The following is a 23,038-nucleotide window of genomic DNA, read 5'->3' as shown; positions in this document are numbered from 1 at the left end:
GTTTTGTATTACATAATCCAGCATTTGTAGGTTTAGTGAGTTACTAGAGTTTAAATGCAGAAACAAAAATGTGAGTTAATCAAGTTGTTAAAGTTTGATGAATACTGAATCTATATTTCTTTTATAGGAAGCTCTGCATCGTGAACTAATGCTAAAACAGAAGCTCACTATTCTTCAACAGCTTCTTGCAACAGTTTTGCAGGCAGCAGAGAAATCATGGAAGGTAAGGAGAGAGTGGATGATCTATTTTCGATTACTATGGCTTACTTAAATCAAAATCTACTTTGTTGGATGTTTACACAAGAGTCTTTAAAACTGGTATTTGTTGTCCATCCCTGGTTTCTCTGAGAAGTGATAATTGGCCTTGTTAACTGCTGGAGGCCTTGTTATTATGGTGCTCGTAGATGGTAGGCATTCACAGAATTTTGATACAGCGACAATGAAAGACTGGTGATATATGTCCAGATTAGTATGGTGTGTGCCTGTGCTCACTTAATTATAAGTAGAATGCAAACTGATCATCATCAATTATATCTTGAACAGACTATGTTGTGCAAGTTATGTCAATATGCATTTTATTTTTGTTTGAACAGACTTCATTTTAAGATAATATACTTGTGGCTAAGCAAATTTCCTGGAATGGAGGTTCCACCAGACAGAAGGCTGGATTCAATTTGACAGGAAAATACTATGTTGACTTTAATGCAGGTCCTAGCACAAAGTAGTATTTCTTTAATTATTTTAGTATTTCCATTTGAGCTAGATGTATTTTAATGTGCAATATTCTCTACTTTTATTCATAAAGCCAGTGTACTTTTGTTTATTTATTTATATCAATCACACGAACAGAGCAAATTGTGATACAATTATGTAACAACAAAAGTATGTTTCATTTATCCTTTGTTGAGATGTTGCCACTATTCTCTGCAGTTTAGAGGAATTGGAGACTGTCTTGTTGTAATATAAAAGATTGTAAAGTGGCTTGACAGGGTCAAGGCTGAGCAATTGTCTCTTTTAGTTAGGGAATTTAAAACATGGGGGGAGCAATCTGGTCAATCATTCAGCATTGAGATGAGGAGAACTTATTTCACTCAAAGGGTTGTGAATCTTTGGATGTGTCTATCCCAGAGAGTTGTGGATTTCATCATTAAATACACAAGACTAGGATAAGCAGAATTTTGATCTCTCATGGAAGTGTGAAATATGTGGAGCAGAAGAGAAAATGATGTTGAAATTCAAATTCAGTATGATTATGCTAAAAAGCAGCCTTGATAGGCTGTGTGGCCTACTCCTGCTCTCATTCTTTGTGTTCTTGTGGAGTTTGTGTAAGGCAGACAAACAACATGAGCTATATCATGAAGGATTCCACTCTGTGTCAAGGATACCTGACCAGGAGACTCTCACACTTATTGTCTCTCATAGAAATGTTGAAAGGATTTACAGTTTGACAATCAACACCTTCCTTGACCATCCAGTGCTGGGATGGAATTTGAATCCCGAACAGATTCTTATCAGAAAATAACTTGACTCTGGTTATATGATCGTCAGAGAGTCAGTGTAGACTTAATGGGCTGAGTGGCCTCTATCTACTCTGTAGGGATTCTATGATTTGGCCTCAGAGCCAAGGAGGCTACCCATTACAAGTAGGGCTCCACTCTGGAATTTTACCCTGTTAGTGAATTTTGAGAAGGTGTGTAGCTCAGGTTGAGGTTCTGGATGTAGGTTTGCTTGCTGAGCTGGAAAGTTCATTTTCAGATGTTTTGTCACCATACTAGGTAACATCTTCAGTGAGGTTCCGGATGAAGCACTGGTGGTGTAGCCGGCTTTCTGTTTATATGTTTGGGTTTCCTTGGGTTGGTGATGTCATTTCCTGTGGCGATGTTATTTCCTATGGTGATGTGATTTCCTGTTTTTTTCTCTCAGGGGTGGTAAATGGGATTCAAGTCAATGTGTTTGTTGGTAGAGTTCCGGTTGGAATTCCATTCTTCTAGGAATCCTCGTGCGTGTCTCTGTTTGGCTTGTCCTAGGATGGATGTACTGTCCCTGTCGAAGTGGTTTCCTTCCTTATCCGTATGTAAAGATACTAGTGAGTGGGGGTCATGTCTTTTTGTGGCTAGTTGATATTCATCTATCCTGGTGCCTAGTTTTCTACCTGTTTGTCCAATGTAGGAAATGACACCACAGGAAATGACATCACCAAGCCAAGGAAACTCAAGCATATAAATAGAAAGCAGGCTATACTACCAGTGCTTCATCCAGAGGTTCACTCAAGATGTTGCTTAGTCTAGTGATGAAATGTCTGAAAATGAACCTTCCAGCTCAGCAAGCAAACCTACATCCAATTTCACCCTGTGTTAAATAAAAAATCTATTCAACTTCAATATCCTCTCAATGTTATTTTCTTTGGCAATGTTTGATATTGTTGCAATATTGGTGGATACTCTTTCAGTGCTCCAATTCAGTCTTGGAATATGGTGTGTTGACATGTCATGATAAAGGAGATATAAAATCACAGACTAGTTAGTGCTTTCTAATTTAGATTCTATCTTCCTGTATTCCCATACTTTTATTTTACATTCTCTCACACATTGTTTCATAACTGAGAAACCAGGCAGCTATATGGTGATTTAAGAAAGGTGAAATAAATACAAGTTCTGATAACTTAAAATGATCCAAGGCATCCTGAGGGTGCGTTAGGAATAGGGATGGGAGAGTAGTGAGCAACAGGAGGAACAGAAGGATTGAAAGTTGTTCACTCAAATTTAACTTGACCTCTTTGAAGCTTTTGCTATATTTGAGTTGGCTTCATGTCAGCTTCACAAATGCAGGAGTTAAAATGATATTGAAATGTTAATGACATAAGGAAACATGACCTGCCTAAAGATGAGGTGAATTTCCTAAGGATTAACTTGTTGTAGCCCAGCAAGATTTAGACTCTTTTTTGTTGTTGACTATGGATTCAATTTTATTTCTGCCTTTTTAGGTGCAACTGGATGATGACTCAATGCGTTGCAAATTGCAGTCACTTGAAAATCAGTTGCACACCTGGACGCAGGTAACAGAAAAAAAAGTATATTTAAAGAAATAAATTCTTAACTGAGCTAATTCCTGCAAATCTTTGAGTTAAGAAATGTGTTTTATATATATATAGAAGGAAAAATGTTGGATAATGTTGGACATGTATAAGAGATGAATTAGGCCAAATTCACTGCATTGACAGAAGGAAACAGCTACTAAAGGTTTAAAACACCATGACTATATTTGCACTGAAATACATAAGATTGGAGAGACGTAATGAAGGTTTTCAAAATCATGAAATGGCTTGAGAGCCTAAATTATGAAATATTTTAAGGATGATTAAGGATGATCAACCATGATCATATTGAATGGTGGTGCTGGCTCGAAGGGCAAAATGGCCTACTCTTGCACCTATTGTCTATTGTCTATTGTCTATAACACCATAGTGCGAGCTTTCCTGCTCCCTGCTTGGTGGGAACAGAGCCAATGTTATTTTCCCAGCCAACATTAATACTGGATGAGTCAGAAAACAGACTGAAATCTGCCTTGATAGATCAAATTTCTTTTTTTGTTTATTTTACAAGGTGGTCTTTCACTGAAACACAAACATGCATGCTGCAGATTTGGTTTTATTAATAAATCAGTAGTTTATTATGCAAAAAATGATTTTTAAAAATTAGTTACAAATTTGAAAGATTTCAAAACATACAGCAAAATATAATATTCTGTCTATCCCAACTGCACCCAATGGTACTTAATCACTAGAGAGAATTCATTGTGTTTTATATATATATAGAAGGAAAAATGTTGGATAATGTTGGACATGTATAAGAGATGAATTAGGCCAAATTCACTGCATTGACAGAAGGAAACAGCTACTAAAGGTTTAAAACACCATGACTATATTTGCACTGAAATACATAAGATTGGAGAGACGTAATGAAGGTTTTCAAAATCATGAAATGGCTTGAGAGCCTAAATTATGAAATATTTTAAGGATGATTAAGGATGATCAACCATGATCATATTGAATGGTGGTGCTGGCTCGAAGGGCAAAATGGCCTACTCTTGCACCTATTGTCTATTGTCTATAACACCATAGTGCGAGCTTTCCTGCTCCCTGCTTGGTGGGAACAGAGCCAATGTTATTTTCCCAGCCAACATTAATACTGGATGAGTCAGAAAACAGACTGAAATCTGCCTTGATAGATCAAATTTCTTTTTTTGTTTATTTTACAAGGTGGTCTTTCACTGAAACACAAACATGCATGCTGCAGATTTGGTTTTATTAATAAATCAGTAGTTTATTATGCAAAAAATGATTTTTAAAAATTAGTTACAAATTTGAAAGATTTCAAAACATACAGCAAAATATAATATTCTGTCTATCCCAACTGCACCCAATGGTACTTAATCACTAGAGAGAATTCATTTTTCTATTGTGACTAAAGGATTTAACTTAACTGTTTCTTTTAATTCCAAGTCTTGTGAATGTATTGGCCTCTTCCTTAAGTGTTCACACAAACGAGCTTAGAATTTCTCAGCTTTTGATAATCGCTTCAGGGTTCTAAACAAATACTTCTGATCTCGATCCTTTCAATTAAACTTCTTATATTGAGGTAACCTATTTCTAATAATTCCAAACTGTTTCTTCAGGAGAAACTATTGTTTACATATAATTTCTGTGAATTGACACCAAAAGACTTTCTAATCTATAGGTGTTTCTCCTAAGCAAGGAAAAATGGATCCTTCCCACTGAAAATAATCTAATGTTTTTCAATATTTACTCTGTTTGCCAGTAAAAACTCTCCAAATACTAACAAATTCTCAATAACACTCCAGGAACTATTTTCCATACTGTTTTCTTTTAAGTAATGACTCTAGAAAGCCTAATGACGTAATTATTGAATTCCTTCATATACACACACCAAAACCCACATGCTACTAGTTCACAATCTAAACTTTAAAATAAATGATATTCATATATTCTTTTAAAAATCACAAACCATATATCATGCCAGCAAGCAGTTAAAATAGTGTTCCCTTTCCCACTCGATTTGTTCCAATTCAAATGTTGCTCATTTTAATTCAGGTTGATGCAACCTCCACTGAACTCACTCAGATTCTTGTGGATGAATGGGCAGTCAGGTTTACATGGTATCAATAGGGGCTAAATGGCATTTTAACTTGGGTTTGAGTGGAGAAAGCATTGATGCTACCCTTTGGGTTCAAACAAGAACTCGTTTAGTAGGATTTATGACATGACCCTACCCCAGGTAAATGAAAGCCAAGGCTTTGAAAGACGAGGAATGGGCAAAGGTACATTTCCAGGCCCCATAACAAACATTGCAGCAATTCTGGTCTTTTCCCACCTTCCTTTCATGTGAGATCCAACCCTCACCCTGCCTCCTTCTGAAGAGCTGAGTTTTTCTCGGTTATTATTACTTTGCGTCTTCTTCTCACCCATTTCAAATTGCATTTAAATGTATCCAGGAAGTTAAATGGTCCTGGACTGAAATTTCCACTATTCAATTAATTTTAAATTTGCCTCAGTCTTTGTTCATCTGAAATTTGTTTCAGTTTAAATTTCACCCCTGTGATTTTTAAATCTTTTTTTAATTCATTCTTTATTATAACTTGTCATTTAGTGCCAGAAATCTTAATGAAATTTTACTCGAGGGTATTTAGTCCATTGCAGCTTATAACAACTTATATGTGTTTTAATCAGACATAAGTTTCAATAATTATCCAAAAAAAACATTTTATGTGAAATGTTATTAAATATTTGAGTTCCAAAGGTGCAGGGAAATAAATGAGTAGCTCTTTAATCCATACAGATATCTCATTTTTCTTTGTGATCAAAGGGAACTGAATTCTCAAGTGCTGAGAGCGACAAATAAATGTGTAGATTTACATTTCTAGCAATAAACTACTGAAGTTATCTGGTCATTAATATTGACCAGATTCTATTATGTGAACAGCTGGGAAATAGTAGTATTTATTGTTTACTGTAGAACTACTCGCGAGACAGTTTGGAGGAAAGCATGGCTGAAATGCAGCAGCAAAAACTCAAGTATGAGCTCGTTGCTAAGGAATCACTCCAGAAAGCAATCAAAGAGAAAACAGCTGCTGAACAAACACTGGTCAACGTACAGGTAAGAGACACAAAGTTAAAGTCTGGAGTGACTGAGAACTCAGTTCCAGCTGCCAAGGCTGTGGAAATGATTGACATAAGAATTAAGAATAAATAGCGTGAAGCAAATAACAATTCAAGGAGATAGATTGATTTTTAAGAGTGCGAAGCAACAAAAACTTATATTTCTAAACCAGCCTCAACAGGTCGTAACACTGTTTAAGATTGGATTTGTGGTCTGAAGTAGTTTATTTTTCAAAGGATATCCTGTTCATGAGTGTTGAATAAGTTAGTTCATGTGCATGCTTAGTTCAATTACTTTTTTGTTTTTTTAATTTCAATTGTTTTAATTAAAGTAACATTCTCATTAAAAACCTGAAGGTTTACATTTATACAAATTAAAATGTTTGATTACACTTCCTACATCTTCAATTCAGCAAAGTGCCAGAGGAGAGAGAAACAAGTTCAACCTGTAGAGAAGACAGGCAGAACTTATCAATATTTAGCAAATCACATCATTTTCAAAATAATTGTTTTGTGAAGATATTAAATATTGCTTTATGTGTTTTCAGAGATCACTGAGTGTAGCAGAGAAGGAGTGTTCTCATTGGAAGGAGTCCTATAATAGAGCAAGGGCAGATTGTGCTGAACTGACAACCAGACACTCAGAAACCACAGATCAATTGCACATACTTCAGACAAAACTACAGGTAATTTAGAGTCAAAATGCATTTGTCTCATTACTTTTTAAAGTAAATAGGTTAAGTATACTTCGAGTGTTAACTTACATTTTCCAACAGAACAAAACTCAAAAGTTATGCACATAGTATACCATTGATTTATAAAGTGGCTAGTTTCTATATTCAGTTGCCGCAAATCCACAGCAGGTTTGTTTCCCAGGAGACATTGACAATTATTGGTAATACCTTCCAGTAAAAGTATACAATTCATAGTGAGGTTGAGGGAGGCCAGTATTACCACAATTCGCCTCAGCTGGTGAAATCACAGTGCTCATCTTTGAAGCACGTTAAGTACATCAAGCACACTAGATCTCATAATGAGTTTACAAAAAAATCTCAGATTGCAGTAGAATTCCACTTGCTCTCTCCAGGTCATAGAGTCATAGAGATGTACAGCACGGAAACAGACCCTTCGGTCCAATCCGTCCATGCCAACCAGAAATCCCAACCTAATCTAGTCCCACTTGCCAGCAACCGACCCATATCCCTCCAAACCCTTCCTATTCATATACCCATCCAAATGCCTCTTGTAATTATACCAGCCTCCACCACTTCCTCTGACAGCTCATTCCATACATGTACCAGCCTCTGCACAAAAAAGTTGCCCCTTAGGTCTCTTTTATATCTTTCCCCTCTCACCTTAAACCTATACCTTCTAGTTCTGGACTCCCCGACCCCAGGGAAAAGACGTTGCCTATTTACCCTATCCATGCCCCTCATAATTTTGTAAACCTCTATAAGGTCACCCCTCAGCCTCTGACGCTCCAGGGAAAACGGCCCCAGCCTGTTCAGTCTCTCCCTATAGCCCAAATTCTCCAACCCTGGCAACATCCTTGTAAATCTTTTCTGAACCCTTTCAGGTTTAGATACTGAGGAGTCTGGGACTTATATGATTAGGTAGACATTCAGTTCCTGTCATTCACTAAAACTCCTCAGGATGTACGTGAACTCTCCTACTGCAGATTGACTAATGATAGTTGGTGACCCGTGAAATAAGAGAAATAAATTCATTATCATTGTGTTTCAGATACATCCTCGCACATTTGGAAACATTTTCACTGCTTTTCTTGATGAATGTGCAACAATTTGACTGCCTTTTTCTTTACTGAACAGTTCAGTATCATATTACCAAGCACACTAGGCTGTTAAGTTAACAATGGAGTGGAAAATCAGAGTGTTTTCATTATCAGTTCCTATTCTCAACTAAAGGAACAGAGAATGGAACAAGTAAAGTCAATGCTGTCCCTGAAGAAACTGTTCATACCTACTGGCTGGTTACAGAAGGAGTAACATAAAAATTTGCATATTGCAGAAAAAGTATCCTAAATGTTAGCTGCTTAAGGAGTAATTTATAAATACAGAGTTAGTGATCTATACATCATTAGTTTTGAGGTGGTATTTCATGATTTAGAGGTTACAGAAAAGGAATCTCATCTATTATTTGGTTTTAAAGTCAGCATTTTTCAGTTGATCAAGGGGGAGTATACTGGGTCTGGAAGATGCTTTCTGAAGAGCTTTAGTGAGTTTCTCTAGTGTAACCTACAGATGGTACACACTACCATTGCTGCTCATCAGTGGTGGAGAGAGTGACTGCTTGTGGATATGGTGCCAATTAAGCAGGCTGCATGATGTCAGGCTTCTTGAGTGTTGTTGGAACTGCATTCATCCAGGCAAATAGGAGTTTCCATCACACTCCAGACTTGTAGATAATGTTTAGGCTTATGGATTTAGAAGGTGAGTTACATATTGCAGGATTTCTAGCCTCTGACCTGCTCTTGCAACCATGTTAAGTATTTAGCTGGTACTATTCGATTTCTGATCAATGGTCACAACCAGGATGTTGATGATATGTCCCAAGTACTGGCCAGTTGTAGAGAATGTTGCAAGTACATTGGTTTGTTGAAAGTTTTGAGAACAGATTGGCTTGTTTTCTTGTGTAAGAATGCAAAAAGCTGCCTTAGCAAAACAGAAGTAACTGCAAATTGAAGTCACTGAAGGACATACCCAATAGTTTATTTTGACAAATTATTTCATATGAAGAAAAGTATTGCCCCACCTTTCCTCGTGTGTGACTCATTGGTTCGCACTTCTTCGGTCACCCTTGTGCTTTTTCTCTTTTCAGAGAGTGGAAAGTGATGATGTGTTGCTCAGGAATTTACAAACAAAGTTGCACAATGTACAAAGCGAGACACAGAAACTCTTGGATAAAATTGATGCACTAAGAGAAGAAAATGAAGTCCAGCAAGAACAGCTTCTAAGAAGCAAAGGTATTGTTCCTACCTGGGCAAGGAGGGAGGGGAGTATATTTAACAGTATAACATTTTACGTGGTTTACAATCAAAAAGTCAGCATTAATATAACAGGGTGTTTTTAACTGATAAAGTAACTTATAATCAAATTGAAATCACTGACTTTAATAGGTACATTTGTTTTATAGCACTGAAAATATTTGTGGAAAAGTAATGATAATCTACTTAGCCTGATTCATTGTGATGTATTAACTTTTTAAGTTAACGTAATTTAAGTTCCTTGAATTTAGACCGAATTATTTAGTTTCGGAATTCTTGAACATCTAAGGATTGTCTCAGTCAAAGTCGATGCAGAAAGAAAGAATTTGAATCTTGGTAGCAAGATTAATTGACTGCCTAAAGCCACAATTGGTGGTGAGACAGGAAGGCAAAGCTCAGTTCAGGCAAGGGAGAGAAAGTGGTGGGTCCACCAAAATTCCAACTAATTAGGTTCACTTCCTGCTTCCAGACAGACCACCTCTGGGTCTGAAAGATTTTACCCAAAGCTCTACAAAGCAAGCCAACAGATTCTAACCACTAAAGTAGACATTACTGATTGAATAGTAGACAGAGGCACACTTCAGTCTCATGTTAAAGGCTAATGCAGCTCCAATCTTTATCATTCAAAATAACTTAAGAGAAATTTTTGAAAATGCAATTATTAAAAATAAATACCCAACCAGATGCCTTATAAATGTTGCAATTTGTACTAGCCTCCACAACTTCCTTTGGCAACTCATTTCATGCACACACGACCCGCTGCATGAAGAAATTGCCCCTTAGGTCTCTTTTAAATCTTTCCCCTCTCATCCTAAACCTATACCTGTTGGTTCTGGACTCCCCCATCCCAGGAAAAAGACCTTGTCTATTTACCATATCCATGCCCCTCGTGATTTTATAAACCTCTATAAGGTCACCCCTCAGCCTCCGACAATCCAGAGAAAACAGCCCCAGCCTTATTCCATAGAATGGACGAAAGTGGATACTGCAGATGCTGGAGTTTAGAGTAGTGCTGGAAAAGCACAGCAGGTCAGGCAGCATCCGAGGAGCAGGAAAATCAATGTTTTGGGCAAAAGCCCTTGTGATGAAGGGCTTTTGCCCGAAATATCAATTTTCCTGCTCTTCGGATGCTGCCTGACCTGCTGTGCTTTTCCAGCACTACTCTAATCTTGACTTATTCCATAGAATCCCTACAGTGTGGAAACAGGCCCAACAAGTCCACACTGACCCTCCTAAGAGTAACCCATGCCCCTATCCTACTATCCTGTCTTTACCCCTGACCAATGCACCTAACCTACACATCCTTGAACACCAAGAGTAATTTAACATGGCCAACTCACCTAACCTGCATATTTTTGGCCTATTCAGCCTCTCCCTACAGCTCAACCCCTCTATCACTGGCAACATCCTTGTAAATCTTTTCTGAACAGTTTAAGTTTGTTCTGGATCTCAAAACTTATTAGGATGAGAGTCCACGTAAGGAACTGCAGTGACAACCTTCCAAAGATCACGAGGGTTATCCTTAAAAAAAGGGACCTGTATTGTACATAGTCAAAACTGGGGAGAAGATATAAATATGTCAACCATGTCATGTGGGAACTCTGTACAGAGGTAATTGTTTTGCCAGACTCGTCACCAAGGATGAGCAGTGACTGTTCAATGGTTTTCATGGAAGAGATATTTGCCTACTTTTTATACGCACCTTGACCAAATCTGGAAAGCAACAGGAATAGGGCCATAAGCAAAACATCACAGGAGTGAGTAGGAGCCCACAGACTTGGAGGGGGAGGGATACGATAACCTTTTCAAGCCTCAGAGGAAATCAATACTTAATCTCTCAGTGGAACCTATTAAATATGCATTTCCTTAGTAACAGGCAGTGACATGCTCAAGTGGAATTCATTATCTGAGTCCTTTATAAAGCAGACTTAGCAATGACTCTGCAGAACTGTCTGTCCTGGGCCATAGCCTATGTACGCCATGAGTAGAGGCTCTATTTTGGTGTTCAATGATAAATGTTGTTCCTTTCTAGTTGGGCTTCCTGTGTTAGTACAGTGATTTTGGAAAGGTTTGAAACCTCTGCCACATGCAGCTATTGTGTAAGTCGGGGACTAAATGTAGTTTGCTTCCTTTTCCAGCAAATTTACAAAATGCAGAAGAGCAGAAACAGATTATGGCATCTACAATCACTAGCCTACAGGGTAAGCATTTGACATTTTAAATTCATTTTTCATGGGATGTGAATGCTGCCGGCAAGACCAGCTTTAATTTTGTATTGTTAATTTCCTCTGATCAGATGGAACTATGGCAGAGCGGGCTTGAAGGGCTGACTGGTCTATTCTTCATCCTTGTTCAAATATTCACTGTGGTCAGTCTGGTTTCAGTGCACGCACATGCTACTTGGAAGTGAGTTCCAGGATTTGATACAGCCACAGTGAAGAATTGATGATATAGGTTCAGGTCAAGTAAGTTGGTGAATTGGAGAGAATATTTAGGTGGTGATAGTGTTCTCCTGCATTTGCTGAACTTGTCCTTCTATTTGGTAGAGGTTTCAAGTTTGACATCCTAGTGAATTATTGCTTGTTGATGTCATTATAGATTTATATTCCAAAGAAAATTTGTACCTACATCACGTGAATTGGAAACCATAGCCCATTTTATGCAGTAGTATTCATCTGCAAAGACAATATAGTTTCCTGTTTTGGTTGAGTTGTGTGACATGATTTATTCAATGAATTAATTGGATGTGAATGAGATGCAGCCTGTTCTGCTGTGCTTTGCATTACTTGCATCCCAGCTAAATTATTTCATTATATCAATTAACCAAATGGCCAACATAGTTCAACTCTTTGAGAACAATTCCAAGGTTGAATGTTATTGATTGAATCTATTATCAGCTGAGATAGTGTTCTATGAAAAGTAATAATTATCACAACATCTTTTTCCATGTGTAAATTAAAGAGAGTTTATTTTGTATTAAATTATGAATCAGAGAATTTTTTCAATGTCGCACTCACCTCAGAAGAAAGTTCCAACTGTAAAATCAGATGGGTCAATCAAGAAATTACCAAAATTCAACAGCTATAAGCTCAGGTTTTATATCCTGCCTTTAATTATCCAGATGATGACTGAGGAACATAGGAGCTTTTTCTCGACTTCCATGATGTAAGCTCCAGTAGATTTAACTCCAAGGTTTTAACTTCAAGGATTTTGTCAGATTCTTACCTTAACTCAGTAGAACATGCTAGAAATGTGAAAGTTTGGCAGCAGGAGGATATTGCCATGAGCCTAAAAGAATGATCAAGGTTATTGCTAAACTGGTAGGAGGGGGAGAGAGGGTGGTTGCCGGAGAGATCCAAAGCCACTGGGAATTAACAAAAGTTTCCTAGAACTGGATTTTCTGCCACTGAGTAATGCCTTCTGGAGTCTTGGGGAACAGCATTTTAAATTTTCTGCCACAGTGTGCACCTCCAATTTGCAGTTTGGTTCATTGTGGCAATAGAGGAGGCCAAGGATGGTCAGGTTGGAAAGGGATTGGGAAGAACAATTAAAATGGGCGGTGACTGGGAGGTCCGGTTGGCCCCTGTGGGCCAGGCTGAGATGTTCGGTGAACCATTCCCAAAGTTTATGTTTGGTCTACCCGACGTAGAGAAGACCACGTTGGGAGCACCTGATGCAGTAAACTAGGAAGAGAGGCAGGTAAACCTCGGTCCCCCATCCCCTGACTCCCTTCCGAGCCCCTCCCCTCCCTTCCACTCCTCCATGCCGCCAACCGGACTAATTTCTCCTATTGACCAACCAGGTTATGTCCTCTACCTGTCTTCATCTATCCTTACCTCACCACCCTGACCCCACCAACCTTTATCTGCAGCTCCCCTGACATCCACCCTCAGTCCTGAAGAAGGGTTATATCTGAAATGTTAACTTCTCCACCTCCTGATGCTGTCTGGCTTGCTGTGTTCTTCCAGCCTCCTGCCTGTCTACTTTGGATCCCAGCATCTGCAGTTTTGTGTCTCTAACAGTGTGCATCTCAGCCCAAGCTTTGTCATATCATCCAGCTCCATAACATCCCCTACATCTGATTTTGAATAGACATGAAATTCAACTGATGTGAGGCAATAACTGTGCACCTGAAAGTAATTCTATTCAATACTTTTCAAATTGCAGAGCTGTTGCAGAAGAAAACCATCCAGGCTACAGAACATGAGAAAGTGATGCAACAGAATGGTTAGTAAAGAGATCACAGTCACTCCAGATTAATTCAGCATTTAATGATCAAAGTCTAGCTTGGTTTTGATTTATTCTAGCTGAAAATGTGTTGCTGGAAAAGCGCAGCAGGTCAGGCAGCATCTAGGGAACAGGAGAATCGACGTTTCGGGCATAAGCCCTTCTTCAGGAATCGAAGAAACGTCGATTCTCCTGTTTCCTGGATGCTGCCTGACCTGCTGCGCTTTTCCAGCAACACATTTTCAGCTCTGATCTCCAGCATCTGCAGACCTCACTTTCTCCTTTGATTTATTCTAGACTTGCTTAGTGCCAGGAGCGAACACCAGCATCAGGCACTTCAACTGGAGGTCAACAAACTGAGCAACCAATTGGAAAAGCAGTCAGCCCTACTTCATGCCAAAGAGGAAGAGGTGAGAAACTGGTTATCTACTCAAGCAACCCCACTTTGAAAATTATATGCAACATATTATGTACAGCCTCATTTGTGTAAGAATAGAAACCAAAACCTATATAAAGTTTAATGTTGATTTATAACTATTCTTTGATAGAGTTTGTTTTTAAAAGGCTTTAATGCTGAGGTTCCCTTTTTTCAAAGGTTAATACTGGAATACTTGACTGAAATATTTTAGTTTATTCATACTTACAGCTGGAAACAAGTTACATTTTCTGAAATACTAATAGCACAGTTAGATTGCAGTGGGTGTTATGGTTTTAGATTAACATTCATGAATATTAAATACCTACCTAATACTGAAATAAAAGTCATATTTCACACCATAGGGTTCAGAAAGTTAGGTTGACTGATTATGAAATAACTGGGTTAAACTTTTACACCCCTTTAGATTTAGGCTTGGAGGTGGGAGTGTTGGAAGTATGATAGGGAAGGAGTCAGGAGGGAAGCCTGATGTCTAACCATCACAGAGGCATATTGTCAGTTGTAGGAGCCTGAGTCCACTCATTACCCAGCCAACTGAGTCACTCAACAGTCCAAACAGTGGCCTGGAACTTCTTCCCTAACAGCACTGCGTGTGTACACCTACACCAAATGGAATGCAACAGCTCATGAAGATGGCTCACCACCATCTTCTCAAGATCAATTAGAAATGGGTAATCAATGCTGACCCAACCAGTGAAGTCCATATCCCTGAATGAATAACTTATCAAATTCAACCCTTGCAGTCATTTTGCCACCGTGTGTTAGGACACAAGGAAAACCTGGGCAGCTTCCCAATGGTTTCTAGGACAGGGCCTCTATAATGGACACTACATGGCTCACAAAGGGCTCCTGGTGACAATGATTGCCTTGGCAGCAATAGTACAACCACTACTACTGCCCAGCTCCAATTGCCAAGCCCTTCTGCCTGTCTGGCTTCCTCCTCAAAATCTACCAGCACTTCCAGGTTGCTGTCATCCTGAAGATGTTAGCATCAGTCACTGTTAGCAGTAACACTGCAAGACTGCTGAGCTGCTACCCCTCAGATTGGGTCTGCAGTTCTGGGGGCTGTATGTTGCGTCCTTGATGGACAGCAACTTGTAATTGCCTGCTGCTGCCCCAGAGTGCTGCCACCTGCTGAATCAGGACTGCCTCCATGATTTCGTCCCCTGTGTAAATATCCTGTCAGAAACTGAAGTGCACATTCCATGGTTGTTGGTTTAATGTTCCTCTATGATGGCATGAAATGATATGGTCAGTCATTTACAGAGATTTCAGTTCAATTTCATGAGTTGTTATTGGAAAAACTAAGAGAATTCCAGAATAAATAAATAAATCATATTTGTACACAGGCATAGTTTTGCCTATTCTAGGTTGGCATTCTACTGAAATCTAAGTGAGGAAAAAGGCATTTTCAGTTTTCAGCTGAGGAGGGTCCATCCTGACTGGTAATAATGCTCTGGTGATTCCATTGTCATTACGGCCACATCACAGAAGATGTACAATGGATGAGCAATGCATACAATCCCTGTATGTAGGTTAAAATAGTACCAAGTCTTAACAATACTCATTATGGGAAGTGGAACTCTCTATTTGACTTATGGAGATTTATTTCACATTGAGGAACATTGATAAGGATTGTTGTCTCCTGATTCTGTTTCTGAGCCATTTTATTTTCCTCGTTTGTATAATCTATTCTTTCTCATCAATCCTGTAGTGCATTGAACTCCATTCTAAACTCACAATTATGCAAAATGAGCATCGTGCCTTTTTAAAAAACATGCAGCATCCTCAGACCAAGTCAAAAAGTTTTCAGAAGAAACCTACCCAGGTGAGGTTCTGAAATCATCTGCAGTCACAATGCAAGGTGAGAAATGGCCACTAAAACCAGAGTTTAACAGTTAGCAGGCAATAAATCACCAGGTTTTGTTTTAAGACCTGAAATAAAATACAGATGCTTCCTTTACATGAATTCACAAAACAACATTTGGTTTCAAATAATGTATTTTGACTTTTTTGTAATTATCATCAATAACCTTTTAATCTGATGTTAACCCATCAAAATGTTGTAGATATTTGGTAGTTCTCTTTTGAATTAATTTGACAACATATCTTAAAGACAAAGAACCAAAGACATTAAGTTGAGTATATTGTGTGGAAACAGGCCATTCAGCCCAACTAGTTTGCTGGTGTCTTTGCTCTACAGAAGCCTCCTCCCATTTCATCTACCGCAACGAAGCTATTTCAGCTATTCATTCTGTTCCATTTTGGCTTATATAGCTCTTATATTTACACCACAAAAGAAGCCCTTAGGTGTATTGGGTCAACAGCAGCTCTTTGCTAGAGTGATCTAAAACTAATTGTGCTGATACCTATCTTTTCAGACCCTGCAACGTCACTTTTTTCCTTAAAAAAGGAACTGTTGTTAGATATTTGAACAGAAAGCTAGTAATGACAAAAAAGAGCAAACAAGCTACTTTTTTATAAACCAAACATTTGCAGTCTCTATGACAAATTTTGTAGCAAATTAGAGGAAACAAGCAGATGACACAAATGTTTGTACAAATACAATCAATGGCTAGTATCAGTATGAAACCATTCTTAATCATAGCCTATTTAATGCAATATGCATCAAGGCAAGAACAAAGCTAAATTTTTTTTACATTATAAATTAAACTAAGAGATGTACCAATGATCATGATGTTGAAGACATGATTATAATGTTAATTTCTTTCCTGTCTCCAAAGTCAAAAATTATTGCGTGTCATCATTGGAATAAATTCAATATAATTAAACTGATTCCATATTTACATTATTTTAGAAACCTGTTTGAATACTTCTTGAAATAAACAATAAAGCATAAAATATTACAGATGGGATTATCATCTCTGGTATTTAGAGTGCCATACTTGCTGCTATATTTTTGCATAAATTACACAATATGATAAGAAGTTGTCATGCAGTGTTGGGTTAAATAACGTAAGTGTGAATGGGTTATTGGACCCAATTCACAAGGTAGATAGAGTAAATAATCAAACAAAATTGAGGATAGCAAGTCAGCAGCTCATTTTACAATTCCAACAATCCACTTTGGTACTCCTTTTTGCTAGTCCATTGTTTGCTACCAGGCATTTTAATAATGTAAGTTATTATATTTAATTAATTAATATTTGTAATTTAATGGTGAAATATTTGTTTACATTGGACTTGATTGGGTGAAAGACTTTGCAATATTTCATTGCAAAAATTATAAAAATAAATACAGTATCATTTAACATAGAACTTCCTATGAGCTTCACAGTTATCAACTAGTACTTCAATAGCCCAGGAATAGGGTGAGATGAAATAACACAGATTCAGTATGTTAACAAACCTTTCATTGTTTGTTCAGCGAAAGACACTTTTAATTTAGGGAATGGGAAAGGAAGACAGGTGAGTTTAACTTTGGCATGTTCAGCTCACTCAGAGGAAAACAGCTCTTTATCACATGGAAAAGAAAGAACCACATTCATGAACAAAAATTATAATGGTGTTAAGAAAGAGAAAAATAAGAAACAGTATTTATGATCTACAAAATGTGAGGGAAGAAAAACCCTAGAACATATACTGTGCAGCAGGCTGGTGAAAGAGAATCTGAGAAAGTGCAGAAGATAATGGAGACTGGAAAACTAACATAATATAATAGCTAACCACAAGCGGGGTGCTGCATCAAATATTATAATTTCATAATAGTAACTTACATTATAACATGACCTTATGAATTGACAAGAGCTGAAGAACCACCGTAGGAAGCTGTAGATTTGACAGAAATGACGGCCCAATTTTAATCCTGGGTTTTGAGTGGGGCAAGATTGAACTTTATTAGTTTCAACTGTGAAAGGTCAATGCATTAAATATTACTACAATAAACATTTTTAGAATTCTTCCTTAATTCCTAATATTAAAGCACAGATATAGAATAGTATAATATGTTGCATGAAAACACCTTAGTTTAATGATTTTGTTCTGCTTTGTGATTGATTAATCTCAATAGAGAACATAGCATTGTGGAAAGTGTCCTTCATTTGAATAGTGATTCTACCATTTACCTAATATTCAAAATATAGAATACAGCTAGGGATTATATGGACCCAAACAACATGCAGATGTCACAACTAAGCTGACAATTTGTTATACAGTCATAGAGTCATAGAATCATAGAGTCATACAGCATAGAAACAGACCTTTCGATCCAACCAATGCACACTGACCATGTTCCCAAACTAAATAGTCCCACCTGCCTGAGCTTGGCTCATATCCCTTCAAACCATTCCTGCTCATGAACTTATCCAAATGACTCTTAAAGGTTGTAACTGTACCTGCATGCATCACTTCCTCTAGCAATTCTAAAAAAAAAGTTGCCTATGTCCTTTTCAAAATCTTTCTCAACTTAAACATATGACCCCTAGTTTTGAACTCCCAAACCCTAGGGAAAATATCCTTACCATTCACCTTATCTACGCCCCTCGTGATTTTATAAACCTCAAAAAGGCCACCCCTCAACCTCCTACTCTCCCGTAAAAAGCATCCAAGCCTTTCAAGTCAATTTTTATATCTCAAACCCTCCATTCCTGGCAACATTCTGGTAAATCTTTTCTGACCCCTCTCAAGTTTAATATTTTCTTTCCTATAACAGGGTGACTAGACCTGCATACAGTACTCCAGAAGAGGCCTCATCAATGTTCTGTACAACCTCCACATGACGTCCCACCTCCTTTACTCAAACGTCTGAGCAATGAAGGCAAGCATGCTAAATGCCTTCTTAACCAGCCCATCTACCTGTGATGCAAATTCCAAAGAATGATGTACCTGAACCCCTAGGTCTCTCTGCTCTACAACACTACCTAGGGCCCTACAATTAATTGTGTAAGTCCTGTCCTCGTTTGTACTACCAAAGCGAAATATCTCGTGTTTATCCAAATTAAACTCCATTTGCCACTCCTCACCGATTGACCCAATTGATCAAGATCTCTTTGTAATCTTAGAAACCCTTCTTCACTGTCCAATGTAACTTATATTTTAACAATCAACATGAAGAATATCTAGAATGTAGCTAAGTCATTAGAATGGGAGAACATGCATGAATTTTCATCATATGTACAGTTTTAGGACATAGCAAACAAAAGCTAGTTAATTGTATTAATGAAAAATATGAATAATTGCTTAGAATTCATGACACCTAAAACTTCAACGATGTTGTTAGTGAACATTTCTAAGATGGAATCATGGTCCAAAGTTAGCATAGGCAGAGATATCCAAGTATATTTTTGTGTCACTGTATCCAGTAATTTATTGCCTGGATGTTTTTGTCTCTTCTAGAGGAGGTGCTGTCGATGTGTGGCCTTCCTCCTAATGGCAGCAACAACAGCAGGGTTGGCAGTGCTCTGGGCAAATTTGGACAATATTCCTTTCTAAGAAGTTGCAATGAAGCACATGTTCTTACCAGCAGAAACTTGCTTAAGCCTTTTGAACACCAAATGTCTTCAAGGTAGTACTTTCATCATTTGCAAAGATTATTTACTGAATGTGATGGACATTATAAAATTGGACCAATGCATAAGTTCACAGACCACAGGCTTGCTGCTTGTCCTTGCCAAACTGACTGAGATCAGAACTTCTCACATGTGGAATTCTGACTGCTTGCCTATGTGACATGCTTCGGTGAATCACCGTTTTGGTTAGAGAAAGCAAAATGAATGAGATTTTTTTTATTTGTTCATCTACTACTGGACTGTACAGCAATATTAGCAGCAGGCTTTCTAATTGACATTTGCCACCAATCCCTTTAATGCCAGTGATAAGACACTCACAGATTGAGAGAAAAGGGGATAACCACTTTAGAGAGATGACAGCACAGTGGTCTAGTAATCCAGAGGTTATGGCTAATGTTTTGGGGACATGGGTGAAAATACCACCTCGGAATCTGGTGAAGTTTAAATTAAATGAATAAATACATTTGGAATTGAAAGGTCATCTCAGTAATTGTGACGTTGGAATGATCACTAATTGCCTGAAAATCTTGTCTGGTTCAATAATGCCCTTTAATGAAGGAGGTCAGGTCTGGCCTAGATATGTCAGTAGACTCACAGCAATGTGGCTGATTTTTAACTGCCCTCTGACATGGTCTAGCAAATCATTCAGTTCAACAAGAGTTATAGATTTGTCAGTGAGGCCAACATTTCATTTAAAAAAATTAAAAGATTTACAGTATCACACTTCATTGAAAGTGGAGAGAATTGTCTGTCATGATCAATGCACTCCTAACCTCCAAATCTTAGTCATTGAGAAGAACCACAGTTAATCCTCTGCTTAGAGTTTCAAAATGAGAACTTGACAAATGGGTTGAGGACAGCAGGTGGATATATGTTTTGTTTCCTGACCAAATAATTGTTCAGAGCTGAAAATGTGTTGCTGGAAAAGCGCAGCAGGTCAGGCAGCATCCAAGGAACAGGAGAAGCGACGTTTCGGGCATGAGCCCGAAGGGGGGGCTCATGCCTGAAACGTCGATTCTCCTGCTCCTTGGATGCAGCCTGACCTGCTGCGCTTTTCCAGCAACACATTTTCAGCTCTGATCTCCAGCATCTGCAGTCCTCACTTTCTCCCAAATAATTGTTCAACTCAGTTGAACAGTAAATCAATTAATCAGTATCGGGAGTTAATGATGGATTTCATACAGCATGTTATTTAAAAAAAAAACAAGAATCACAATTTTGAAGTTTTTCCAATAATAAGTCAGCTGTGTTATTATTGATTTCCCAGAGATTTTATTTTTATAAGATAATGCTGGTGATTAATAAAATGAATGTGCAAATTAATTGAAAAGAACTTCATTTATTTCTGTACAAATCTACTGCTCACAATTTATAGTTCTCCCTCCGGTATGAAACAAATATTTACATTTAAAATACCAATTCAACATGTTTATTCAAACTGTACTATATAGTCTTATTTAACACAAGTACAACACAAAAAAATGTACGTGTTTTAACACTTTACTTTGATGTTCATGTGAAAACATTTGGAAAATATAATGCCACCATAATCAAATTATAACTCATTGCCTCAGCTTCATTATTTTATCACAAATTTGATGTCCACCTAGTGAATTTGGTCATTTACAACATCAGAATGAAATGCCTATTATGGCATTTTTTAAAGTCTACCTTTGCAGCACATGGGGCATTGTAGGCAAACCCAGCATTTGTTACCCATCCCCAATTGTCCTTGAGAAGGTTGTGATAAGCAGCTTTCTTGAACTCCTGCAATCTCTTTGATGTATAAACACCCACAGGGTGTATATAGGCTCCAGGAAGTTGACCCAGCGAAGGTATAGCAATGTTGTTCCAAAGACAAACATATTATTCATGTAATAGGCGGGTCTAAGAAATCCATTTATCAGCAATTCAAACAGACTGTTAATCTGAAGTGTTCTGATGTCACATGAAGTTCACAAGCTGTATGTCAAAAATCCATCTTGTTTCAATATTCTGCTGGACATCCAATAATGGCCATCTTGTTGCAGGAATAGATGTAATGGAGTAAACTCAAACTGGGGTTTCTTTGGACCTTAATTATATGCACATCTTAGTTGCTGGCAAACATTATATTTCTTTGAGCTGTGCCTAGACCCTTGCTGTCATTACATGCTGAAGTTCCAGCAGTTCCCAGTATTGTAAAGGATGGTCCTGCCATGTTAAGTAGTTCAAATGCATCCTATCAACTGTTTCCTGTGGAAAACTCTGAACAGGAAAAGTACCTTTGACCAGCGGTCCATCAGGCAGTGGTCAGCACATAATATCTTTGAGGCTATGCCTCTTGCGGTTGATTCAGTCAGATGCTTTCATGAGCAGACTGTTAGTCATTTGGCAAGATGTGTCAAACACCAGGAGATAGCTTGCTGGTGGTTAGAATGACACTTGCCTTCAGGTTGGCTCATGCATTTCCAGACAATCTGTGCTACCACACCCTACCTTCGAGACAGCTGTAGTGGTGAAGATCATAAAGTATTTCCTTCTGTTAAGTGCTTTTGCAAATATGGTTGAAAAAGAGATGCAATAGTTTTATTGAGGTTCATCCGAAGCAACTCCACGCTGTTCGATTCTGTACTGTACAGGCTGCTCTCAGGCACATACTGTGCCTAGAGGACCATCAATTTAGTGAAAGATGCTGTTTGTTCAGCCTGAAACCTTTGGTCCTCCAAAACAAAGAACTATCTTCAACCAAATGTTGGAGCCTGGGATATTCCAAAGTCCAGGACCACAGTATATGCTGAGGGATACACTAACACCTAGGGCAGCTACTGCAAAGGTACTGCAGGGAAAGGCCACGAAGGCATTTTTTGTCATGATGTACCAAGTGGCTGGTAATCTGCAGAATGCCTCAAGCTATATGCATGAAATAGAACAATTATGGTTTTTACCGTATTTAGTGCATGTTCCAATTTCGCTGTTGGATTGAGGTACCTAAGAATGCAAAGTGAGCAACTGAGAAATGTGAAATTTCGTGCTTTCTGAAATATCTCATTTGAATTAGTCTGTAATCAGTTTTTAATTAGAAAAGTATATTTTTGCAAAAACAAGGAAGGCCTTGAAAGTAGTCTGGAATCTGATTATCAGCACTGTTCCTTCAGTAGTAGGTAACCCAGGAAGGGTAATGAAAGAAAAGTGGGAAGTGGAAATAAAACATTACGTATTTCAAAATAAAGAGCAGAGAGCAAAACAATTCACATCAACAATTACAGAAATGGCACATTAGCGAAGCTTGCTTGCATAACAAATGGTCACTGGACCCAAAATATTAACTCTGTTTTTCCTCTCTACAGAGACTATCAGACTTGCTGCATTTCTCCATCACATCTGTTTTTGCTGATAATGATGATGGTCCTATTTGGGTGTATGTACATGATAGCTAGTTAGAATTGCTAATTCATGCAGATAAATATAGTAAAATAATGCAATAATCCAATTAGGATTTCCAAGAACTTTTCTTATGTGGTGTAAATAACTATGTTAAAATATCTATGCATTGAACTAAACTTAATGTTATAGTGTGAATCAATTTTGATCCCAAGATCAAAATTACGACCTCATAATTTAAGACATATAATGACTGTGCTATTTTACACATCAAATGACCTTAGTAAAGAATACAATTATTATAA

At 37.9% G+C, this 23,038-nt stretch overlaps 1 protein-coding gene across 4 annotated transcripts in view; it reads left to right on the top strand.

Annotated features, from left to right (window-relative positions):
* LOC122563161 (TRAF3-interacting JNK-activating modulator) overlaps positions 1-20,299 on the top strand; it is a 38,273-nt gene extending 17,974 nt beyond the window's left edge. Inside the window, exons 6-15 of one of the 4 annotated variants that reach the window (XM_043716638.1) lie at positions 128-223; positions 2,984-3,055; positions 6,033-6,173; positions 6,724-6,861; positions 9,014-9,158; positions 11,318-11,380; positions 13,347-13,406; positions 13,704-13,816; positions 15,557-15,670; positions 19,198-20,299. In XM_043716638.1, the coding sequence (XP_043572573.1) occupies positions 128-223; positions 2,984-3,055; positions 6,033-6,173; positions 6,724-6,861; positions 9,014-9,158; positions 11,318-11,380; positions 13,347-13,406; positions 13,704-13,816; positions 15,557-15,670; positions 19,198-19,293 (1,038 nt within the window). In that variant the 3' untranslated portion in view covers positions 19,294-20,299. Of the gene's footprint in view, positions 1-127; positions 224-2,983; positions 3,056-6,032; positions 6,174-6,723; positions 6,862-9,013; positions 9,159-11,317; positions 11,381-13,346; positions 13,407-13,703; positions 13,817-15,556; positions 15,707-18,514; positions 18,681-19,197 lie in introns of those variants that run through there. The other 3 variants (XM_043716639.1, XM_043716641.1, XM_043716640.1) reach the window with 3 other exon arrangements.
* Positions 20,300-23,038: the final 2,739 nt, after the last annotated feature.

Source organism: Chiloscyllium plagiosum, chromosome 26 (genome assembly GCF_004010195.1).
Source record: "Chiloscyllium plagiosum isolate BGI_BamShark_2017 chromosome 26, ASM401019v2, whole genome shotgun sequence".
Taxonomy (NCBI): Eukaryota; Metazoa; Chordata; class Chondrichthyes; order Orectolobiformes; family Hemiscylliidae; genus Chiloscyllium; species Chiloscyllium plagiosum.
This window is presented reverse-complemented; position numbering and strand designations above follow the sequence as displayed.